This window comes from Ictidomys tridecemlineatus, chromosome 9 (genome assembly GCF_052094955.1).
Source record: "Ictidomys tridecemlineatus isolate mIctTri1 chromosome 9, mIctTri1.hap1, whole genome shotgun sequence".
Taxonomy (NCBI): Eukaryota; Metazoa; Chordata; class Mammalia; order Rodentia; family Sciuridae; genus Ictidomys; species Ictidomys tridecemlineatus.
Window position 1 is genome coordinate 36,954,660 of NC_135485.1, and position 24,171 is coordinate 36,978,830.

At 38.6% G+C, this 24,171-nt stretch overlaps 1 protein-coding gene and 1 non-coding gene across 8 annotated transcripts in view; both read right to left on the minus strand.

Moving 5' to 3' along the window:
* The window catches only part of Tec (tec protein tyrosine kinase), a 103,804-nt gene that overhangs the window by 14,008 nt on the left and 65,625 nt on the right, over positions 1 to 24,171 (minus strand). For 4 of the 7 annotated variants that reach the window (XM_040292467.2, XM_078021264.1, XM_078021266.1 and 1 more), the window contains 7 exons: positions 19,643 to 19,747; positions 13,944 to 14,025; positions 13,195 to 13,323; positions 9,927 to 9,967; positions 8,427 to 8,599; positions 6,138 to 6,203; positions 974 to 1,028 (listed from right to left, as the gene is read on the minus strand). In XM_040292467.2, the coding sequence (XP_040148401.1) occupies positions 974 to 1,028; positions 6,138 to 6,203; positions 8,427 to 8,599; positions 9,927 to 9,967; positions 13,195 to 13,323; positions 13,944 to 14,025; positions 19,643 to 19,747 (651 nt within the window). The remainder of the gene's footprint in view (positions 1 to 973; positions 1,029 to 6,137; positions 6,204 to 8,426; positions 8,600 to 9,926; positions 9,968 to 13,194; positions 13,324 to 13,943; positions 14,026 to 19,642; positions 19,748 to 24,171) is intronic. The other 3 variants (XM_078021268.1, XM_078021267.1, XM_078021269.1) reach the window with 3 other exon arrangements.
* On the minus strand, positions 5,526 to 5,658 carry LOC120892482 (small nucleolar RNA SNORA2/SNORA34 family). Its single transcript, XR_005737198.1, has one exon. It is a non-coding gene; the product is annotated as a small nucleolar RNA SNORA2/SNORA34 family (small nucleolar RNA).

Below are 24,171 nucleotides of genomic sequence, written 5' to 3' on the forward strand. Positions count from 1 at the left end.
AATGAGAAAAAAAAAACTGCTTAAAAGACCTGGAACTATTACTAAATAGAATAACTCTATGTGTTTAGATCATAAACACAGGGAATTGCAGGGGTCATCTTCTAACCCAACCTTCTTATCTTATGCAAAAAGTGGACTAGAAAAGCTACAGCTAAACTCAGGTCTCCTTCCTTAGCCTAGTACCATTTCGTCTAGAGCATTCTTTTAGTTCTTTTTAAGATGTGAGAATATAAGCACATTTATTTCTATAGGCAAATATTTTATTAAGCTTTCATTTATAAAGATTGTTAATATCAATGTGAATTATTCTAAAATGAATACCTTCAAGAGAAAAAAGAAAAAACAATAAAATGCTGAAAGCAAGGTAGCAAATGATAAATCAGTATGAAAGAAAGAAAAAATTGTTCATGTACAGCTATTACCTCCTGTTATGGGTTTAATTGTATCCCTCTTCCCTGACAAAGAAGCTCCTAAGCTCCAGTATCTCAGAATGTGACCTTGTTTGGAGGCAAGGGTCTTTACAGAGGTCACTGAGTTTAAATGAAGTATTTATGGTCAGCTCTAATTCAACATGACTGGTGTCCTTATAAAAAGAGGACATTTGGATACAGAGGCAGACATGCACAGAGGGAAGTAACTGCCATTTCCAAGCCAAGGAGAGAGGCTTAGAAGAAATCCTCATCTCACAGCCCTCAGAAAGAACCAGCCCTCCTGGGACCTTACTTTTGACTTCCAGCCTCCAGAACCACGAGACACAGTTCCGTTGTTTAAGCCCCTCAGCTTGTGGCCCTTTGTTACTGAAGCCCAGTGCGCTAACACACAAATAATCTCTTTAAAATGATGTGGAAAAAAACATATTTATATCATAGACATTTTAGGCTTTAGAAACAACTGTGTGGGGCCATTTATTAGGGATTCATTAAAATTAAGCTGTACTGAGATCAAACCCATAAGATAAGCACAAACAACTTACCTCAGTTCTGAGGAGTTGCTCTGCCTTGCTTCTATTTGTATTTCTGCAATACCATCTGAACAGAAAAAGATACACTTAAGGTCTCATATTATTTAAAATTATGTTTTTATTCTTAGTAGGATTAATTAGATAATAAAACTCCCCAATAATAAATACAATAAGTAAAAACTAGGCAAGATGTCACTCATAATCTAAATAGACAACCAGTAACATATTGATGTATGTAGTTTCAGATATTTTTACCCATGTTTTTATGAAAACACATATCTATGCCTGCATTATTTTATTAAGGTGGGATCAAACTTTACTTGATACATCATAACATGAATTTGTCACATGACAGCTCATAGCAATATAGTTCTATAAATCTTGATATGGATGTACCATAATTTATTTAAGGTATTCATTATACAATATGAAAAATCGTCTGCAATTTTTTGCTGTTCCAGTCATAATGAGAATGAATTTTATTTCACTGATTCAAACTTGCAGACAATGTCAATTTACATTTTTGTCTTAAATTCAAATTAAATCTTATCCTAAGCTCCCGGCACACCAACATTGCAGATTCCATCCTAAGTCATTATGGTGGCTCTCGGTCAAATTTCATGAAGGTCTCAAGTGTCAACAGAAAAGAAGGAAAACCTAAGAGCAGGCCTTCTGGATTTTCCATACCTGCTGACTTCCAGAATCCTCAAGCCCTGGTGGTTGCCTGAGGCTGTACTAGAAAAATCCCTGTCTTGACCAAGTAGTCACTCCTGTCCTCCCACCAAGCCTAGCCACAACCCTGGGCCATGCCCCAAGGTCTTGCAGATCTATGCCCCTTCTTAACCTCGGAGAAACCTTTCTCTTTTTTTTTTTTTTTTTTTTAATTTATTTATTTATTTTTATTGTTGGTCGTTCAAAACCTTACACAGTTCTTAATACATCATATTTCACAGTTTGATTCAAGCGGGTTATGAACTCCCAACTTTACCCCGTATACAGATTGCTGTATCACATCAGTTACCCTTCCATTGATTGACATATTGCCTTTCTAGTGTCTGATGTATTCTGCTATCTGTCCTATTCTCTACTATCCCCCCTCCCCTCCCCTCCCCTCCCCTTTTCTCTCTCTACCCCTTCTACTGTAAATCATTTCTTCCATTTGTACCTTTCTCTTCTTACTGTCATCTCCCACCCCATCCCTAGGGGTCCTCTCCCCTCCCTTCGTTCCCAGCACAATCCCTCTATACAACTATTAGCAAATGTTCAAAATAACATGAACCGAGATCATTTGGCCTTCAGTTTTAAATTTGTTTTATTAAATGATTTTTAGTTGGAAAGGAATCTTCCACCATAGTCAAATACCCTGAACTGAATGCTATGAAGTCAGCCTGATCCTCCGGCCTTTGAAATTTTCACCAGTGGACCAGGTTTTCCTAAAAGAACCAGCACCTGACTGGTCCAGCAAATACCCTGGGACAGTGAATACAAAGGCCTTCCCTGATTGAAGAAGGCAAAAATAGAAAGATAAAATACAAGACTTTTTTCTATCTGGATTCTTTTATACAGCAGCCAAACACAAATTGTAATCTCAATGTGAACTGAATGATGTTGGATATTTTATTTAGAATCTGAGGTGGTGAACAAGACCTCAGAATTGTCAACATCTCATTACTGTGGCTCTCACTTTAAAAATGAGACCAAGTGGAACAAAATTGCTATTTTGATAAATCCATTTCTGAATGCAAATGAGAAATACATAAACTAGGAGAACAGAATGAATTCTGTCCCTAAAGCTTTTCCACTCATATGAGAAACATTTGTCAGATGCCAAAAGCAGTCACATAAATTAGCTAAAGAAAGATAATGGGAACTCTAATACACAATATAAATAGGGTGTGAGGGATTGGAAAAATTCTATTTATTAGTAACAGAAGATCCAGTTCCATGTCTTCACAGTGAGAATAAGTGATGGGGATTCATATGCAGGACATCAGGAAAGGTAAACTGTGGCTCTCAAGGGAGACTAGACATAAAATACTCAGAGAATTAGGGAAGCGCCTTCCTCATCTACTATATTCTAGCTCATGGGAAGGAATTAAAGAAATAAGGAAAGAAAAGGGATCGGGCTCTTTGAACTCCTCTTCCAAAGGGTCAATTTTTATGCATTTATGCATTTGCAGGTTCTCTGAAAAGGATACTTTCATCCTTGTGATATGCTATCATTTGGCTCTGAATTGCCCCCTAAAGGCCCATGTGTAAAAGCTTGGTCCCCAGGATGGCACTGTTGGAGGTTGTGGAACCTTTGGGAGGGAGGCCTGATGAAAGATCCTTAGGCCATGGGGGCAATGCTCTTGAAGGAAATTGTGAGACCCTGGCCCCTTCTTCTTCCTTCCTTTGCTTTCTGCTCATTATGTAAGTAGTTTTGCTCTGCCATGTGTTCCCACCATGATGTGCTGCCTCACCACAGGCCCAAGACAATGGGTCTAATCCATCATGAACTGGAACCTCCAGAACCCGTGAGCCAAAATAAACCTTTTATCTTTTTTTTTAAAACCTTTTATCTTTATAAAATAATAGTCTCAGACATTTTCTCAGAGTAACATGAAGCTAACATAGGATATAAACTCAGATCTTTCAGTGTGTATTGAAGGAAGGAGAGAGGAAGGACTGATGAACAAATAAACAGGTGAATAAACTAGTGATATTTCCTAATACCTCTCCATGGCTTATCTCACCTCTCTTACAATACCTATCCCCAAGCAAGGAGAAAAAGACCACAGGGGCTCTGCTGGGTCCATTCTGTCAGAAAGAGAGATATGCACCAGTAAAATGTAAAGAAGCCTATGTGACATGAGAAGACAGAGGTGACATCCCACATAGCTCTTTCACAAGCCTGCCACAGAGATGTGTCATTTGAGATTAACACTTTTTGCTAAAGGGACTCTGCATCTGGAAATAATGCCCAGAATGTATAGGTAACATGTCAACCTGTCCACGGACATCAAAACACTGATGTGAATTTTTTAAATTGGCTGGTCACCTCACAATATTCCAGAGAAATAGGACTTTGTAGCAGTGTCTGAATACAGGGAAAGAGAAGGTTTGAGGACATTCAGTCCTTTCTGGAAAGATCACACCCTGGTCAAGCTTTTAAGGGCAGAAATGTTATTTTATTTGTATAGTCATGCATCACTTAATGACAATGAAACGTATTTTTATGCAATTTCTATGTGTACGTACATAAACCTAGATGGTTCAGCTTAACACATATCTGGCTACATGCTTCAGATTATTGCTTCTAGTCTACAAACCTGTATAGCATGCTACTATACAGGGTGCAGTGGTACACGCCTGTAATCCCAGCAGCTCGGGAGGCTGAGGCAGGAGGATGGCGAGTTCAAAGCCAACCTCAGCAATATAGTGAGGTGCTAAGCAACTCAGTGAGACCCTGTCTCTAAATAAAATACAAAAAAGAGCTGGGGATGTGGCTCAATGGTTAAGTGGCCCTGGGTTCAATCCCCTGTACCAAAAAAAAAAAAATAGACAATTATAACATAATGGTAGGTATTTGTGCATCTAAACACATCTAAACATAGAAAAGGTACAGTAAAATACTAGTAAAAAAAAAACTTCAGCTTTATCTTAATTTTATGAAACCACTATCCGATACACAATCAATTTTAGCCAAAATGTCATTATACATCACAAAATGTATTTAGTTTATATTTTCCACCAACTTCTAAAATTTCCTTAAGGGATCATACTGCTGAGCACTGTGACTCTTCGAAACTATTTGTCCTCATCTAGATTTATGTTACCATAAAAGACATGAACAGAGGCAACAGCTTGCTGCTGTTTTTAAGGAAATTAATGATGCATGAATACATTATCTCAAAATGACCACAAGAGTGTGTGGTGTGTACAAGCTTTGCATCAAGGCCTAGCCATACACTTTGTGTGTGCTAGTCACACACTGCTAGCTGGCAGAAACAGGACAACTTCTCTGACAGTACTCAGCAGAGGTCTTAACAAGTTCAAATACACAGCCTTTCAACATTAGAGGTGTCAATTTTAGAGCTCTCATTTAGGACAGTACGCAAGAAGAGGTTATCCCAGCTATTTTTACATAGCTAAGATGCCTGAATCAACCTAATGCCCCACAAGTGACTACCTGCTGCACATCCAGTGCAATAAACTCTTTGTGTCCCAAGGCCTTGCAGAACACCTGAGACATACTAAGAATTCAGTAAGCGAATTTATGACTGAGTAAAACATAATGCATCTATGAAGATATTTTCAAAGAGTATTTTCAAAGAGTATTCAGTGTCAGGAGCAAATATTCACTCATACTGTTCAGAGGGGAAAAAAGATACAAAACAATATATACAGCATGAGTCTGCTTTTAAAAGACAGTAAAAATATTTTTTAATACTAATACTAATACTAATACTAATGTTGACAGAGGTCAACTGTGATTTGTCTTTGAGAACTTTTTCTTATTAACATTTTTCCTATTTTCAGGGGTTTATTTTTTTCCTTTTCTTTAAAAAAAATTTTGTTTCTATCATGTTTCTTCTGAATGAATTGACCATTCCCACCAAGATAGTGAATAGCCAAAAGACCAAAGGAAGCTATCACTCTTGGCTCCTGTTTGAAACCAATAGCTACCGCAAACATGTGTCTTGATTCAGAACCAATTATTTTCACGGTTTTTAAAATAATAGTCATATTTAAACAATAATCATATTTAAATATATAATATTTAAACAGATATTGTATTTGAACAAATCATTTTAAACAATAAGCATAATCTAACTTTTAGTTAGAAAAAGGAAACAAACTTTTTTTAAAGACTACTCTGGGAAATATTATATCATATTTTGAATGAACAAAAGATCTATATTTCAAAATCAGCTAAGCTATAATTTGTTTAAAATCAATTCAATTGTATCTGTTTGTATAACTCCATTCACACACAGAACCTTCAGGAAAAATGCCTTATAGATACAAATTCTCAGTGTTTTACCACACCAGTTGTCTGGTGTGGTAAGAATATATTGGTACCATGTTTTAAAGGTTCTGAAAGAAGCCCATCAATTTTCAAAACACCTTACATAATGAAGAAAATGAAAACATTTTCTGGGTTTTCCCATTTATAAAATAAACATCTACTCACTCATATTGATCTAAGTTGTTTGATTTCTTTCCTGTTACATAATTACTTGGGATATATCCTTCACTCCTAGAAATAAGAAAAACACTGTGGGTAAACAGATATTACTTTATTGAGAGGTTATTTAAAGAAAGGAAGATAAAAGATGTTCTAAGATAGTTAAAGCATATTGCCCAAAGCTCATAAGAAAGATAAGCTCACTGTCAGTAATTCAGGATATCTGTGTCATTTGACACATTACAAAGTACTACCACGTTTGATCCTCACAAGAGTCCTGAGGCAGGCAGGCATTACTGTCCCCATTTTCTGGTGGGAAAAGCAAGGCTTAGAAAGATTCAGATATGTTCCCAAGGTCCCAAAGCTAGCCAGCAACTAGACCAGAGCTGATACTCTAGACTTATGGTTCAATGTAGAAATCTCCAGAATGCACAATTTCTTGGGATTTTTTTTTCCTCCACATTTTTTATTTATGTATTATAATAGCATATAATGTTGGGATTTGTTGTTACATATTTATACATGCTCTTGGGATGTTTTAAAGAAACTAGAATATTCACAAAAGCAAAAGTGCTAAATAAAGGCACACACCACTCTAACACCTTGACAGTACTTATAATATAGCTTCACTGAGGTACTTGTTAAAAAGGCAAATTCCCTAGCATGAGCAAGGCCGTGGGTTCTATTCTCAGCCCCACAAAAAGCAAAAAGGCAAATTCTTGAATCACACCCCAAGTCAGGAATTAAGAAGGCCTACGTACTCCAATAGCCCAAGAAAAACACACCAGGAAGATTGGTAAATCAAGATGGTAAAAATGTTGGTAATTTTTTAAGTTAATTAATGTTATTATATGTTTTTGTAGATGTTTGGAAATTTCTACAATACAGGTTGAATATATCTTATCTGAAATACTTGGGACCAAAAGTGTTCCAGAGTTTTCTGAATTTTAGAATATTTACATAGACTCTACCAGTTAAGCATCCCTAAACTTATCATCTGAAACCCAGTACTCCAAAACCAAAAACTTTCAGAATATCAACAAAGTACTTTGGATTTAGGTTTTTGGATTAATGTTGCTTCAACTGCATAAAATTATGAATAAAATATCTGATAAAGAGAAGCAGGAACTTCTTATAAACACAAAAGGTTAAGATTCCCAAGAAGGTAATAATGCTCAACAAACCAGCACCCAGGTGACCAGAAGTGCCAAGACCTGAATAGAAGAGGGGACCCTGCCTCACCCAGGGGCTACCACTGTTCCCCCAAATGAACTGAGGAACAGAGAGAGGAACTGGGGATGGGTCAAGGAGGTGAGAACAGATGGAAGAGAAGGTACTTTCTCAGGACAGAAGACCCCTGTTCTTATCCACTGGAACTCATAATGTAAATGCATAGTATTTCAGAGGTGAGCACAGGATATAGTTCACTTAATGAAGCCCAAGAGAGACTCATCCTCTGTGTTTAACCGTATCTGCCTATATATTTAAAATAAGGTTAAAAGAATTGTTACACTTAAATCCTACGTTATCTGGTGCAAATAATGCTAGGGTTTTTTTGTTTGTGTTTTGAGATGGGGTCTCACTATGTTGCCCAGGCTGGTCTTAAACTCCTAGGCTCAGGTAATGCTCCTGACTCAGCCTTATTAACACTAGGACTACAGATGTATGCCATCATGCCTGACAATACTTGCTGTTTATTTCCTGTATGCATGTATGTATGTTTGTGTGTGTGTGTATATATATATATATATATATAATATATAATATATATTTATTTATTTTATACATATACATATATATGCATACATATATATAAGTACTCTCCCTTCCTATTTCTCTTTCTGATGAAGAGAGGGAGAGAGAAAGACAATTTCAAGTGACAAGAGGCTCCATTATATCATGTCTGTATATATGTAAACATGTACACGTAAAGAGAGAAATTCTAAAAAATTTATGATAGATAATACCTTAGAAAGACCTAAGATTACCTACTTAGATAATCTTAAGGATTATATATAACTATTTCTCCTTAGGTCAAAATAGTCAAATAAAACATATGGCGGATGAGAAAGAGATGAGTATAATCTCTTCCAACCTCTGGGAAGAAGTGATTGATCAGTTTGCATTTATTGAGTGACTACTAAGAATACACAGTGGTACTAGAAAGTAATAATGAATACTTTGACTTCTGGCAAACTACAACCTCATTACATGACAGATAGAGCACATATACTTCACTCAATACTTCACTCCTACCCACTCACTGCATGCAAGGGCCAGGGAGAGAATGCTTACCCATATTTATCTCTTGCTCTCCACCAGTGGACATCATTCTTTTCCAATATGATATACTCTTGACCTCTCTCTAATCTGAGGTCATGCGCTTCTGTTGCTTGGAAATCATACATTGCAACAACTATTTCTTCACTACTATCTTCTTCAGGAGGAATTGGTGGGGGAGGCCTTCTCTGAGCAAACAAGATAACATGTGAAAGTTTAGTCTTCTATCTGAAACTGATCTTGAAATAAAACAGTAAAACACTGAAGGATTCACACATTATCAAAGAATAAGGCAGAGCCCTCTAATCAAATATGTCACCTGATAGCAACCAGAGAACCCTCCAATCTTAGATGCAGTAGATGCTACCACATCTCTTATGGGTTTTCAGAATACAGGACAAGAGCAAAAACCATCTTGAAACATGGAAACAATTTTTATGTGTCAGGAACAGTTTTCCAGGGAGAGGCAGGGGTAATACGTGAATAGAGACCAGGAGAACTAAAGGGAGACCCATCACTGAAATGTCCCGCAGTGGGGAAAGCCCACCATGGAGTCTGTTAACAGGTTTCCTCCCATTCAAAGGGATTTGCACTTCTTTATGCCCACACTGCTCAAGGCACATGCTTAGGATCTAACAGTTTTTCTCTTTTGTTCTTAATATTGCTACCATGAAATACAGCATAGTAACTCCCATGTTACCAGTGAGGCAAGAATGGTTTACACAGTCCCTCCAAAGTCACTCATATCAGATTCACATCAGCTCAGTTCAGGACTGGGTCCAAAGTCCATGCTTTTCCACCATATGCCAGTCTTCAAATATATGACTAAATCACTAAAATCACTCATGGATCATACTGGGGGTTCCTTGTTTTGTTGTAGGTTTTGTTGGTTTGGTTTGATTGTTTGTTTTTTTAACCAGGGATTGAACTCATGAACCCAGGGAAACTTAACCCTCGAGCCACATCCCCCAGCCTTTAAATTTTTTTTTCATTTTGAGACAGGGTCTCACTAAGTAGCTTAGGCCTTGCTAAATTGCTGGGGCTGGCCTTGAATTTTCGATCTTCCTACCTCAGCTTCCTGAGTTGCTGAGATTACAGGTGTGCGCCACTGCACCCCACTGTCATATTGTATTCTTGAAACCAAAATTTCCTTTTAAAAAAGTCCCACACTTCTGATACAACTCTTTCAGCCCAGCTACAGACAAAATGCCAGATAAGAACAGGACTCCCAGTGATAAAATCTATATAATTAAATTGATATTATTTCACATCAAGGACAATTCAAATAAGTCATAACCTATCTGCTTCTAAGATGGTCGTGGGGGAAAAACCACATCATAAAACTAATATTTTTACTTATTTTAATATTTTAAAACTCACTTTATTTATTGTTAATATTCATTTTAATATTTTATTCATATTAAACATAATTAATAAACTGCAAATCCCTCCAAAACCTAAGGACAGAAAGGCTGAAAATTTAGATGTAACTGCCCAATGCAAGAGATCACCTACCTTTTTCGTTTCTGGGGCTGGAGGTAGTGCTTTTCTTACACCTGAAAATGTCAACAACAAATATAGGTCAAAATGCTGTGTAGCAATGATCGATAAAGATATTGGTGGCTTCAAGGAAAACAGAACACACAGGCAAGGGACTTGTCCGCCTGACTAAGGGGGTGTTGCCAGTACCTCTGCCTCTGTGTCCCCACCACTGTTAAACTGGGTTCACCATAATGTATATTCAATTTAAAAATAAACTGAATTACAGTAGTCCCCCATATCTGTCCTTTCACTTTCCACAGTTTCAGTTGTTCTGAGTCAACCACAATACGGAATATTAAATGGAAAATTCCAGAGATAAACAACTCTTAATTTTTTAAATCGAACCTTTCTCTGAGGAGTATGATAAAATCTCAGTCCCCACTCAGTCCCTCCCAGGACATGAATCACCCCTTTGTCCAGCACATCCACGCTGCATACACTCCCAGCCCCGTTAATCACTGAGCAGCCTCAGTTGGTGATGTCATGGGGCTTATGTTGAACTAACCCTTACTTTACTTAATAATGGCCTCAAAGTGCTACAGCAGTGATGAGTGATGCTGGCGATTTGGATATGCCAAAGAGAGGCCGTAAAGGGCTTCCTTTAAGAAAAAGCTGAAATTTCTTGAGTTAGAAGAAAAAAAAATTGTATGCTGAGGTTACTAAGATCCACAATTCAATAAGATACTTTGAGAGACCACATTTACATAACTTTTATTACACTAAATTGTTCAATTTTATTATGGTGGTTGGGAACCTCTTACTGTGACTCATCTATAAATTAAACTTTATCCTAAGTGTGTATGTATAGAAAAAAATCATAGTATATATAAGGTTTGATACTATCCATGATTTCAGGCATCCACCAGAGGTCTTGGAAATATCCCGGTGGATAAGAGGGAGTGTTGTAATGACAACACTATGAAATTAAGAAGGTCTGTCAGTCTGTCCCTTCCTCTGCCAGAGCTCTGCTGGCACATGACTATCCAGCTACACAGATGAGATGAAATTCTAATCAAAGAGCTCTATGGACAAATGGGGTGTGCCAATTTTAGATCTGGTCCCTAAAAGGTCTTCCCACAGGCATCCTTGGCCTCTTTACCCCTTTCTGATACCAGGAAGAGAGAGAACACTGGAAGTGGAACAACCCCAGGAACTACCTGCAGAACCACCTGCCAGCCCTGGACCAGCACCTACCTTGGGATGACACCATGAAACCGAGATGAACTTCTTATTTAAGTCACTGCAACTTCCAGGTCTCTCTTCCTCACTCCCCACTCCCGCCTCTGTCTCCCTCTTTTAATTGGCTCTTCTTAGTTGTATATGACAATCAAATCCATTTTTATAAAATGATATAAGCATGAGATATATCTTTTCTAATAAGGACCTCATTCTTGTAAGAGGGCACAATGGTGGGATTCACTTAGGCATTTTCATAATATGTACCCTGGAAAATTATGTTAGATTTAGTCTACTGTCTTTCCTATTCTGCTCCCCCACTCCCTTCCTTTTGTTCCTCTTTTTCTAATCTACTGAACTTCTCTTGTTCTCCTTCCCAACTTTATTGTGGTTGAGCTTCCACATATCAGCAAAGACATTTGACCTTTGGTTTTGGGGGATTGGCTTATTTCACTTAGCATGATAGTCTCCAGTTCCATCCATTTACCAGCAAATGTCATAAAGTCATTCTTCTTTATGGCTGAGTAAAATCCATTGTGTATATATACCACAATTTATTTATCCACTCATCTGATGAAGGGCACCCAGGTTGGTTTCATAGCTTAGTTACTGTGAATTGTCTCCTATAAACATTGATGTGGCTGTGTCACTATAGTATGCTGATATTAAGTGTATGGATATATGCCAAGGAGCAGGATAAATGGGTCAAACGGTGGTTCCATTCCTTGTTTTTTGAGGAATCTCCATACTGCTTTCCAGAGGGGTTACACCAATTTGCAGACCCACCAGCAATGTATGAGTGTATCTTTTTCCACCCCATCCTCACCAATATTAAATTGTTACTTGCATTCTTGATAATTGCTATTCTGACTAGCAAGAGATGAAATCTCAGTGTAGTCTTAATTTGCATTTCTCTAATTGCTAAAGAGGTTGAACATTTTTTCAAATATTTGTTGTTTATTCATACCTATTCCTTTGAGAAGGGTCTGTTCAGCTCTTTTGCCCATTAGCTGATTGGGTTTTTTGGTTTTCTGGTATTAAGCTTTTTAAGTTCTTTGTATATTCTGGAAATTAACACCCTATTTGAAGTGCGGATGTCAAAAATTTTCTCCCATTCTGTAGGCTGTCTCTTCACGTTCTTGATTGATTCTTTTGCTGTGAAGGGACTTTTTAGCTGATACCATCCCATTTATTGTTTTATTTTAACAGCAGCTTACACTGTGCACTAATACTAAACCTTAAGAATTGAAAAATTAGGAAATAATAACAGACTTGGAAACTTGGACCTTCTCTTTAATGTGCTAAATCAATGTCAGGATACCCCAAGACAATCAGGTGGAGAGACTTACAGAATCAAGGCCAGTCTTTTGCATAAGCCAACATCCCTACCAAATAGCCATTCTGCTTATATCTAAAAGCTTGATGGGTTCTGACTGATATGGCAAGCACCATGTATGGTGCCAGCAGGAAAACAGAAGCACAATACCCACTGTCCTATCACACTAGCAATTTTGAGTCCTTGTGTGTTTTTAACTTATGACTAAAGGCCTCTCATTTTCAGGATTTATAAGGTGTCAAGATTAACCCTCGACATTTTTATTCATCTGAACATTTACATGTGAGTAGCATTGTGACAGTTAATCATTCTGACAGACTGTGAAGCCATTACTAAAGTCCATAACTCAAAGCCCCATCAAAATGAGAATGATACTAACTTAGCTGCAGATGCACTGCTACACGAGGTTTCTAGCAACACATCTGGGAAGAGTTTACTTGCTGACAAATACATAAACATTAATGAAGAAAAGCTGTTGATGGTGACATATTAGGCTCATGACTTGGAAACAGATTACAGGCTCCCTGTAAGGGACCTTTGCTTTTGATTCCATGAAAAGGTCCTACTGCTAACTTAACACATTATTCTAATTACTCTTATAAAACACACCTACACCCTTGCATTTTCTAGAAAGTGTGTTGAACTTAATCCAAATCAAATTCATGCCACTGTACCAATGATATGCCCATTGTGAGCACAATATAATTATAGAATAAAATGAATACTTACTACTCTCAAAAAGATTATATTTTTCACATCCAGGTGCTAGTTTTTCAGTTTGTCTGCAACACTGATAACTTCCATCTGCCCAGAATTTTGGATGATATTTAATCATAATATTATTGTTGTTCTTTATTTCTGTAATTCACAGACACATTAATGATTAGTGAAATAAAACAGACTACAGAATGTTTGCTAAGTAACATTGCCAATCATTCCTTGGATACCATGTTGATTATGAAAACACCCTCATAACATCATGTGACCCAGCATTTTTCTGACCCAGCATTCAGAAAAGCCAGATGCTTCTCTTTCACCTCCTTTTTTTTTTTTTTTGAAAGTTAGCCCACTACCACTTTGCACTTTGTTCCAAAGGACAAGTGATGAGGATAGTGCAACCATTTACCCTTTAAACACTTGGTGTGTGTGTCAATACATCCACACCAAATATCAACTACATAAGGCATTTCTTAGAAAATACTAAATCCTGTTATCATAAAAGCCCATTCTTTATCTTCAAATACATCACACATTAAATATCACACGTTAAATGGAAGCATGCTTTTCTTAGAAACTATACACCACTAGAAAGAATCAGATTTTTAAAATCATTTGCTGTAGCTGACTGGCCTTGGAGAAACATGTAGTGTCAGTTAAGAGATTAGAATTGCAAAATATATTGGCTTTATTTCTGTTTTAGTCATAATTACAGGTTCTAAAATGATGTGCAGATTAATATTTTATTACATGAGTTTTACCTTCTTTTAACTTCTTCACCCACCGGTCCCTGCTTTGTGCACTAGGTGCAAAAATGTAAAGTGTGTTAGCATCATGAACAACCTAAAATAAAATAAAAAATGAAATCAGTGATAAATATTTAAACACAGCACTTCTGTCCGAGTCCTTGGAACCATGGGCACCAATAAATGAGTTTCAAGTGACAGAATGAAATTATTTACTTCAGTCACTTGGAAGGCTAAGGCAGGAGGATTACAAGTCAAAGTCAGCCTCAGCAACTTAGCAAGACCCTGTGTCAAAAATAAAAATAATAAAATAAAAACAAGTCATTTAAGCCAGGTTTGGTGGGGCATGCCTGTAATCAAAGCAGCTCTGGAGGCTGAGACAGGAGGATCATGAGTTCAAAGCCAATCTCAGCAACGGCAAGGCACTGAGCGACTCAGTGAGACCCTGTCTCTAAATAAAAAATACAAAATAGGGCTGGGGATGTGGTTCAGTGGTCAAGTACCCCTGAGTTCAATTCCCAGTACCAAAAAAAGTCATTTACCTCAGATCCAAAGAACCTAAACTCCTTTCTCATAAAAGCACATTTATTTCTTTATTTCTACAACAAATGGAGCACACATTTTGCAAAAGACTAATTTTTTATAAAAAAAAAACATGCAGAGATCAAGATGTTTCATTAATCTGTTATTTCTTTCAATTTAATTAAGATTCTTTAGATAAATTTGATGGAACAGGATTATTACTCTAATCCAATATTTTTCTAAATAATATTTTAGATAAGTTGACTACTCCTTCAGATTCACTCCTAGAGTTTCCTTCTGCCACTATCAAAAATTGTGGTATCCAACTTCATTAGTACTGGCAATCTTGGCTCTCAGCTAGATGCTCTATAGATACTAACTCAATTTGTCCTCCCATCAAACTATTTCCATTACAGAAGAGGAAAATATGGTTATCTACAGGCCTTCCAACCTCGAAAAACTTCAGGAGGCACTGAAATGGTGTCCCCTAATGTGTGCTACCTAACCTGCCCATCGTAATTTGGCTGGTAATGTAGAAAGCTAGGATTTTGACTCCAATAGCCAAGCTTTTAACCATAGCACCTCTTTCAGAGGTAGGCTGTCTGGCAATTAGTCTTTTTGTTGTTGTTGTTGTTGTTGTTGTTGTTGTTATAGGTAAACATAATACTTTTTATTTCATTTATTTATTTATTTATGTGGTGCTGCTGAGGATTGAACCCAGTGCCTCACACATACTAGGCAAGTGCTCTGCCACTGAGCTACAGCCCCAGCCCCGTAATCAGTCTTATTTTTATACTTTTAATATTAATAATAAAGTAAGGCTGGAAATTAATCCAGGAATTTCTTCACTTTACCCCTAATGAACAATCACAAAGCTGAAAAACGCTGACTGACCCTAAAGTAATATCAATTATTGATAAATGGCTGTTCTTGACCCTGGTCAGTAAACCTGAGGACCATTTCATTAAAATGGTCCTTTCTTATCCATCTTAGTGAAATTTATGCACTCTGACAGCATGTGAACACCATGGGACAAATAGTTGTAGAATATTCTTTGGTATGACTAAGACACAAAAATGAATCAAACATGAAGGCTAATTCCAAGACATGTCTAGAAAACCTTATTATAAGGCAGAACATGAGCAGGCCACAATGGTGCACACCGGTAATCCCAGTAGCTGAGGAGGCTGAGACAGGAGGATTGGAAGTTTGAGGCCAACCTCAGCAATTTAGCAAGACCCTATCTCAAAATAAAACACAAAAAGTGACTTGGGATGTGGCTCTGTGATAAAGCATTTGGGATTCAATCCCCAGTACCATAAAGAGAAAAGAGAAAGAAAAAAAATAATAAGTAAAGGCGAGAAATGATAAAAGAAAGATAAAATACAGAGGGAGATGCTAGAAAGATGTTTCTTTATTTGCTACATATTTTCACACCTAACCTAGATTTGCCCAGACAACCGATAGTACACAAAGAATGAGATTAAAATGCACCAGTGAAATTATTCTGAATTCTCACTGATGTGTCTGGAAAGAAGTACAAAGACTTTGGAACTTCCAGAATCCTGTGGGATATTATAAGAATGATTTATTTTATTATAATGACGTACTTTACGGAGTCACTACATGGGGTCAAGTACTTTATATACACTTCCTTGTTTTATCCATAGAGCAACGCAGGTCTTTATAAGTGTTAGAATTTTCATTTTCCAGATGAGAAAACCAAAGTGGCTGAGCTTAAGTCATACGAATAAGATCTAACTCCCAATAGTGGTTTGAATCTGGAATGTTCCCCAAAGCTCATGTGTTGAAAGAGATAGTCCCCAACGCAGCAAAGTTCAGAGGTGGGGCTTTGGGGCAATGATTGGACCATGGGGGCTCTCACCTTATCAGTGGATTAATCCATCTGACGGTTGGATGGACTACTAAGAGGCGGGACCTAGCTGGAGGAAGTAGGTTGCTGGAAACATGCCCTCGAAGATTTTATCTTCTTCCCAGTCTCTGCTCCTCTCCTCCTCTCTCTCTCCCCATCTACTTCCCAGCTGCCATGAGATAAGTAGCTTTCCTGAGCCACACCCTCTGTCACAGTGCTCTGCCTCATTTTAGGCCCAGGGCAATTAAGTTGGCCAACATGGACAGCAACTCCTTAAACGGTGAGCCAAAGTAAGCTTTTCCTCCTCTAAGTTGGTTCTTGTCAGGCATTTTGGTCACTACAGCCAAAAACCAACTTACACACTCCCAGATATTTTTCTTATTCATGTATTTTCTCCCAAACACTTCAAATGGCCCCTTGATAGTTCCCTCCTAAAGTCTGTCTTTCCAGGCTCCGTGCAGACTAACTACTTCACAAAACTGAGCTCATATTGTACCATGAGCTTTGTAACTTTGTTAAAGTTCATTAAAGACCAACTAATCCCAGCTGGGGTTGTAGCTCAGTGGTAGAGCACTTGCTTAGCACACCTGAGGCACTGGGTTCAATCCACAACACTACATAAAAATAAATAAATAAAATAAAAGGTATTGTGTTCATCTACAAGTAAAAAAAATAAATAAAAAATAAACTAAAAGACCAGCTAATCCAAGTAAAGTTAATCCAAATTTAAAAGAGTTCCGATAATTAAAACTAGCTTGATGTATTACCTCGCTTCCTTGGGGCATTTATATTTGTTCTAGAAATTTCCACCTAAATAAATAAATAAATACCACCCTAAACCCAAATAATAAGTATCTAATTTGGGCATCTCTGATAGATTGACAGGAAGGAGAGATATTTAGGGGCCTGAGTCCTCCCTTCATCAAAGCCCAGATCAAACATCAGGTTCATCTTCCATGTCATCCTTGTGGACAGCACCTGTGGCAGGGTGAGAACTAGGTTTCTCAGGTGCCTCAGGACTTCTGGTGAGTCATTGTACAGTAGTAGAGGTTGTCAGGAAGCAAGAGCTTGGCCACCTTCCCTTGTTGAAGGGCAGAAACCATTTCAACTGGGAAGAAATACTCACAGTACATTGACAGTTATCCTCCCTCCCATTTAAATTTACATTCCGTTCAACAGACTTAACTACAGTGTAGTGCAGGAGAAACAGCACAGATGTAGCAGGTAGATCTGGGTTTAAAACCCGGGAAGGACATGCCACCTCCTGGGGGAACCCTCAAGTGCCACCAGAAAGCACAAGCTGTTTCCTCTGTTCTTCCTTGGGCTAGAATATTCAGAGAGGAAGCAACTTCCTTTCTTCTCCTGGTGTCTTTTGAAAATGTCCACTTCTTCTTTTTTTATTTTTCCCCCATTTGGACTTTGTAGAAAATTTCACTATCAAGATGTGAAACTAGAATCTCCACTTCCTTAGTTATGCTTAAGTTACAAGAGGATTTCTTTTGACTTTCAAATCCACTTGGTTTAAATTACATAGTCAGAGCTCAAGTTTATCTCTTCTAAATTGATTTAAAGATTTTTTTAAACGGCTCTTATGTCTATTCATCTCAACTACTGAAAATGGCTCAGGGATGGAATACTGTTCTATTTTTTCCTGTTTTTTTTTTAATCATCCTTCTTAAAATGAATCCAAAGCTTGCAGAATAGATCTCTTTTCTTTTAGAAATACTCTAATTATCAAAAATCCTAATTCTTAGTCCAGAATCATGAGAACCATTGATCCCCATTGCCTGCCACCCCCCCCCCAGAATGTCTAAGAGCCATCAGAAGTGTGGCAGGGAGAGTTCTTCACCAAACTTCAAATGAAATTACACAAACACATAATTATAGATGCATTTGACATATTTACCAGGAAGAAGATTTAAATTGGCCTTATTCTAGATCGGGGCGGGGGCGGGGGGGGGGCAGGTGTAGTAATAACAGCAGCAATAGCAAGAAGGTACCAATAACAATAATAATAAAAGCAACTAACATATTGCTCTTACTACATGTCTCAGCTATTTCTTCAGGAATCCTCACGACAACCCTGTCACATGACTGCTATCGTTAGCATTTTCATTTAGAACAGGAAACAGATATAGAAAGGTGAAGTGACTCGCAGAAGGTCACAGAGGCAGTAAGTGGTAAATCTAGCAGTGTGGCTTCAGTGTCACCTCCTTCAGCACCTAACTCTCCTCCAGGTCCTTCACTCAGAGAAATAAAATAAGGAGTGGAAAAATGGAAATGTAGCCCTTTCTCCTTTAGTGTTCTTAGTTGAAAATAATCCAGATACAATTTTAAAGCTTGGATGTTTTAGCTCACTGCTCCCAGGTAATATTGATCTCCAAGTTGGAAAATGTTTTCAAAAAACTTTTTTTTAAATAAAATTTTGTTTTGTTAAAAAAAAAAAAGCAAACAAAATTCCACTGTAACATTATCTTGAAAGAGATTTTTTTCAGTGTGCCCCTTAGGTCATGGTGAGACCATAGCCATGGATAAAAGATGACTTCCATGATAGATGTACATTGCTCAAAAGGAGGCATGGAAATGGTCCCAACCACAGAAGGGATTGGTTAGGGGCTGGACAGGGTCCTGTGCTGTCTGCAGTAAACTCTTGAATACCAACATCCAACTCCTGAATTCTCAAGGCACGTGTACACTAACCTCCTGCCATGGATGTGGAGTGGCCTAAGATTGGTACCCATCCTGCTTGAGAGCAAGAAGATGTATGTGCACATGGCTGGTTTTTAATTCACAAAGTGGCCCTAGATGAGCCATTTAACATCTCAGAGGCTTATTCCCCTCAGTCATAAGCAAGAAGAGTATATTTACCTCCCTTGTGTTCAGGATCATTGTAAGGAGAAAATAGGAAATACTATGATCATCCCTTAAAAATACAGTTCAATTAACATATAATGCTAATACTCTATTTCCCACTACAAGCAGCCTTTGCATCTCATTTCTGATTAACAGTAACTCTTATCACTTCCCAGCTTCTCAAATTCAGAGAGAAAACTTCATCATAGTTTGTTCAGCCCTGATGATAAATTTAAACACTAGTAGATAAGACCTGAGGTTTAGAGACTCAGGACCCCTGGTATAATCTAACAACCAAAAAAGAAGAAGATAATATTTCAACAATGATATGAGTAGTCCATGAAGAAAAGCAATTACTATTAAAGTGGCAAATAAACCTAAAAATCAGTCACCAAACTAGTGACAAACAGGAAAACTGATGACAGAAAGCCCAGAGTCGTACTACTGCAAAAACATACCAGCTTACCTGAAATGGATACTTATTTTGACAGGGAATGACACCGTCATCATTCTTAACAATTTCCACACACTTGATTTTTGAAATATCAATAAACCCCTTTCTGTATTTTTTCTGTTGAAAGAAAAAAAGGGAAAAGCATTATAATCATAAGATATAAGAAAAATGTTTTAATGGTAATATTTGCTGATGAAATAACCGATTCAAAATATTTCAATGTCCTTAATAATGAACTAAGTCATATCTCCCTTTAACTCTTAAAAAAGTATTCAACACTGAATAAAGAAGTTAAAGATGACCTTAGAAGATGGAAGGACCTCCATCTTCATTCTTGGATAGGCAGAATTAATATTGTCAAACCACCCACACTAATGAAATCATTATACAGATTCAATGCAATTCCCATCAAAATTTCAATGGCATTCTTCACAGAACTAATAAAAACAGTTCTAAAATTCATTTGGAAAATCAAGAGACCCAGAGCATTCCTGAGCAAAAGGAGCAATGCTGGAGGCATCACAATAAGGGACCTCAAATTATACTACAGAGCTATCATTACAAAAACAGCATGGTATTGCCACCAGAACAGACATGGTAGAATAGACCAGAGGAATAGAATCGAAGACACAGAAACACACCCACATAAATACAGTTATCTGATACTAGACAAGGATGCCAAAAACATGCTGGAGAAAAGGTAACCTTTTAACAAGAAATACTGGGAACACTAGATATTCATATGTAAAAGAATAAAACTTAACCCCTCTCTCTCACCCTGCACAAATTCAACTCAAAGTGAATCAAAGACCTAGAAATTAGACCAGAAGCACTGCAACTGTTTGAAGAAAATGTAGGCCCACCACTCCAACATGTCTGCTGAGGAACCGACTTCCTCAACAGGATTCTTAAAGCTCAAAAGTAAAATGACAAATCAGTAAGTGGGGATGACATCAAGCTAAAAAGCTTCTGCACAGCAAAGAAGAAACAATTAACAACGTGAAGAGAGGGTTTGTAGTTCAGTGGTAGAGCACTTGCCTAGTATGTGTGACACACGGGGTTCAATTCTCAGCACCGCATATAAATAAATTCATTTAATACAGAAAAAAATGACGTGAAGAGAGACAATACAGAATAACAGATCTTTGTCACTTATTCCTCAGGGCATTAATATCCAGAATATAAGAAGAACTCAAAAAGCAAATAACCCAATTAATAATGAGCAAAAGAATTAAAAAGACACTTCTCAAAAGAGAAATACAAATGACCCACAAATATATGAAAAAAAATGTTCACTATCTCTAGCAATCAGTGAAATGCAAGTCAAAACTACATGGAGATTTCATCTCTAGTCAGAATGGAAATTATCAAAAATACAAATAATAATAAGTATTGGGGAAATACGGGGGAAAGGATATAGTCATACATTGCTGGTGGGTCTGCAAATTAGTGCAACCACTCTAAAAAGCAGTATAGAGCTTCCTCAAAAAACTAGGAATAGGACCACCATATGACCCTATCTCACTCCCCAGTATATATCCAATCAGCATACTGTAGGAATGCAGCCACGTTAATGCTTATAGCCACATAATTCACAATGGCCAAGGTATGGAACCAACCTAGGTGCCCTTCAACAGGTGAATGGATGAAGAAAATGTGGTGTATAAACACAATGAAATATTAGCCATAAAGAAGAATGAAATTAAGGCATTTGCCAGTAAATGGAAGGAACTGAAGACTATCAAGTTAAATGAAATAAGCTAGACCCCAAAGGTCAAAAGTCAAAAAGTTTTCTCTGATATGTGGAAGCCAGTCCAAAATAAGGGGTCGGTGGGGAGAGAAAGGAAAGATGAGTGAAGTAAAAGAAGGTGATTGAGGAAGAGGGAGGAGGGAAGCAATAAGGGAAGAACAGTGGGATGAATCTGACCTAAGTTTCCTATGCACATGTATAAATATACCACAGGGAATCTCACCATTATGCACACTCACAAGACCCAGTAAAAAATTGTATAATAGCAGAAAGATCGGTAGAAGAGAGGGAAGGAAACGGGGTGGGGTGGGGGTGATGAGGGGAGGAGGGAAGGGAAAGGGGAAGTACTGGGGACTGAATTTGAGCAAATTATATTCTATGCTTTTATAACTATGAATCCTAATGTTATGTATAACTAAAAGTAACCAATAAAAGACACTGTGATGATTATAATCAAAACCATTAAATCCTTTAATTTCTAAAAGATGAAATTGTTCTGTCATTGCCTCAAAAAACCTCCAGAACAGGGAAATAGACTCCCTTTCACTGCCTTTCCCTCCCAGACACATGCCTTGTTTGATTTCTTCAGCTTCTTGACAGTGGTGTCCCCAAAGAAAAGTATCAAAGGCAAAACCAATCAAAACTCCACTGACGCAATCACAGATGCAAATTCAGCCAGCTGTGTCTCCTCCTCCGGTATAGATGCCTCTAGATGCCTCCCGTAGAGGTGGCACAGGGAGCTCAGCAAGGTGGACCTCGGTGCTCACAGATAGCTCCCCTGGGACTCTAGGGTTGACTGCCCTCCTTTACTTCCCTGGTGGCCTCCCTCCCTGCTCACTGCACATCTGCCTGAAGCAATTAGCGAATGGCAGACCAAGAGGCCCCTCCCCTCCACCATCATCCACACCCTTGGGCATGGTAACGTCACATCTGGGAATTTGTTCCAGGGAGAAATCCAAAAGAACACCGAGTAGTATCTGCGAGGATAATCTGATATCATATACCCATTTAAATGATCATGATTACAATATAGAAATTTTAAAAATTGGCTGAATAACAACGCATCCCACACTAAATTCTGTATAAAGACTAAGGTTACTTCCCCCCTCCCTGTGGTAGATGTTCATATGATAAACAGAAGGAAAAAAAAAAGAGAAGTAAAATCATTGTTCTATTGAGGCTGACCAGCCATGTCCTGGCCTCCATCACTGAAAACTGTTTCACCTAATTCTGTGAAATTCCTCTATGACCTTTGGGCTCACCACCCACTCGCAGGGACCCAGTCTGCACCCTCAGTGTCACCACACCTCTTCAGACCTGCCCCACTCTCCGGCCATCAGCAGCTCCCATTGACTGGACTATCCCAGCGGCCGTTTTACCAGGGCATCCTCTCCCTTCCTCCCCCTCCTCCTCCTCCTTCTCCCCCTCTTCCTCCTCCTCCTCCCCCTCCTCCCCCTCCCCCTCCTCCCCCTCCTCCTCCTCTTCCCTCCTCCTCCTCACCCTCCCCTTCCTCCTCCTCCTCCTCCTCCTCCTCCTCTCTCTCTCTCTCTCTCTCTCTCTCTCACACACACACACACACACACACACACACTAATATCCCACCCCCTTGCATTTTTATCAGCTCCTGTTGTGTCCACACTTTTCCCAAGTCCCTCCTCACCTGGCTGCAGAAGTTCACCTGCTCTCTCTACACCTAGCCAGACCTTCGCTGCGGCTCTCCAGTCCTTTTATTTATCTTTAGTGGAGAGCACCTGGTGGCCTCAGGGAGACCAGCAGCTCTGTGAGAACTGCAAACCCTTCCTGTTCCCCTCAGCTCGGTGGACCGTCTTCCTCCCTGCTTTGTGGAGAAGGCAGCAGCCGTTCTGAGAGCACCTTCCCAACTTCCTCCCCCTGCAGTTCAACAGTCTTCTAAGGTTTTGTCCTTTCTCTTCTCCTTCATCTTGTCTCCAAGAGAAGGTTAAAGGGACACAACAGGTGAGACCCTACAGCTGGCATTTAACAGAAGGACTTCATTCTATGCTCACAAAATCCTTGGGAGGTAGGCACCAAGACTGTTGTAATGGATGAGGAAATCACAGCTCAGACAAGCTACACACATTTCCCAAGGACCTCAACTGACCCCAACGCCACTGGACCCTGGGATGCCCCAGCTGCCAGGATGTAAGAGAATGAACGGAGCCAAGTCCAGGAGGGTCAACAGGGATTCTGGGAGTGCCCCAGGATAGGGAGAAGTGCATTCTCCCCAGCTGCTCTCTTCTAAGGATTGACTTCTGTCTACAGACTTGTTCAACCTCCCCACCCAAACCAAGATCCCTTCTCTGGTCCTGCTAATGCCCTAACTCTTTTTCTCCCTTCCTGAAAGAGAAAAGGATTGCACCCCCAGCTTTCATTTCCTTCCCGCCCACTCTTCCTTAACCACTTGCAATCTGCCTCTCACCTCACAGACTGCTAAAGCTCTTCTCAAAAACAGCGCTAATGACCAAGCCCAACGGTCTTTTCTGAGTTGACATCTGCTTTCTGAGCATCTGAGAGTGCCAACCCTCCCTTCTCCCTTGGTGACCTTGACTTTGGGTCATCCTGGTTTTCCTCCCCTTTTCCCTGGTTTTATTGTCAACTGCCTGTGTCAATGATTGTGTCACAGGGCACAAAAAGACAAGATAGGAAAAGCTCATTTCCTGCACATGTCATCTTGGAATTGTGCCAGGAGCTTTTAATCCTCACAGTTACCTTGCAAGGCAAGGATTATGATGCCCATAGCACAGTTAAATACAAAATTAGATAACTTTTCCTG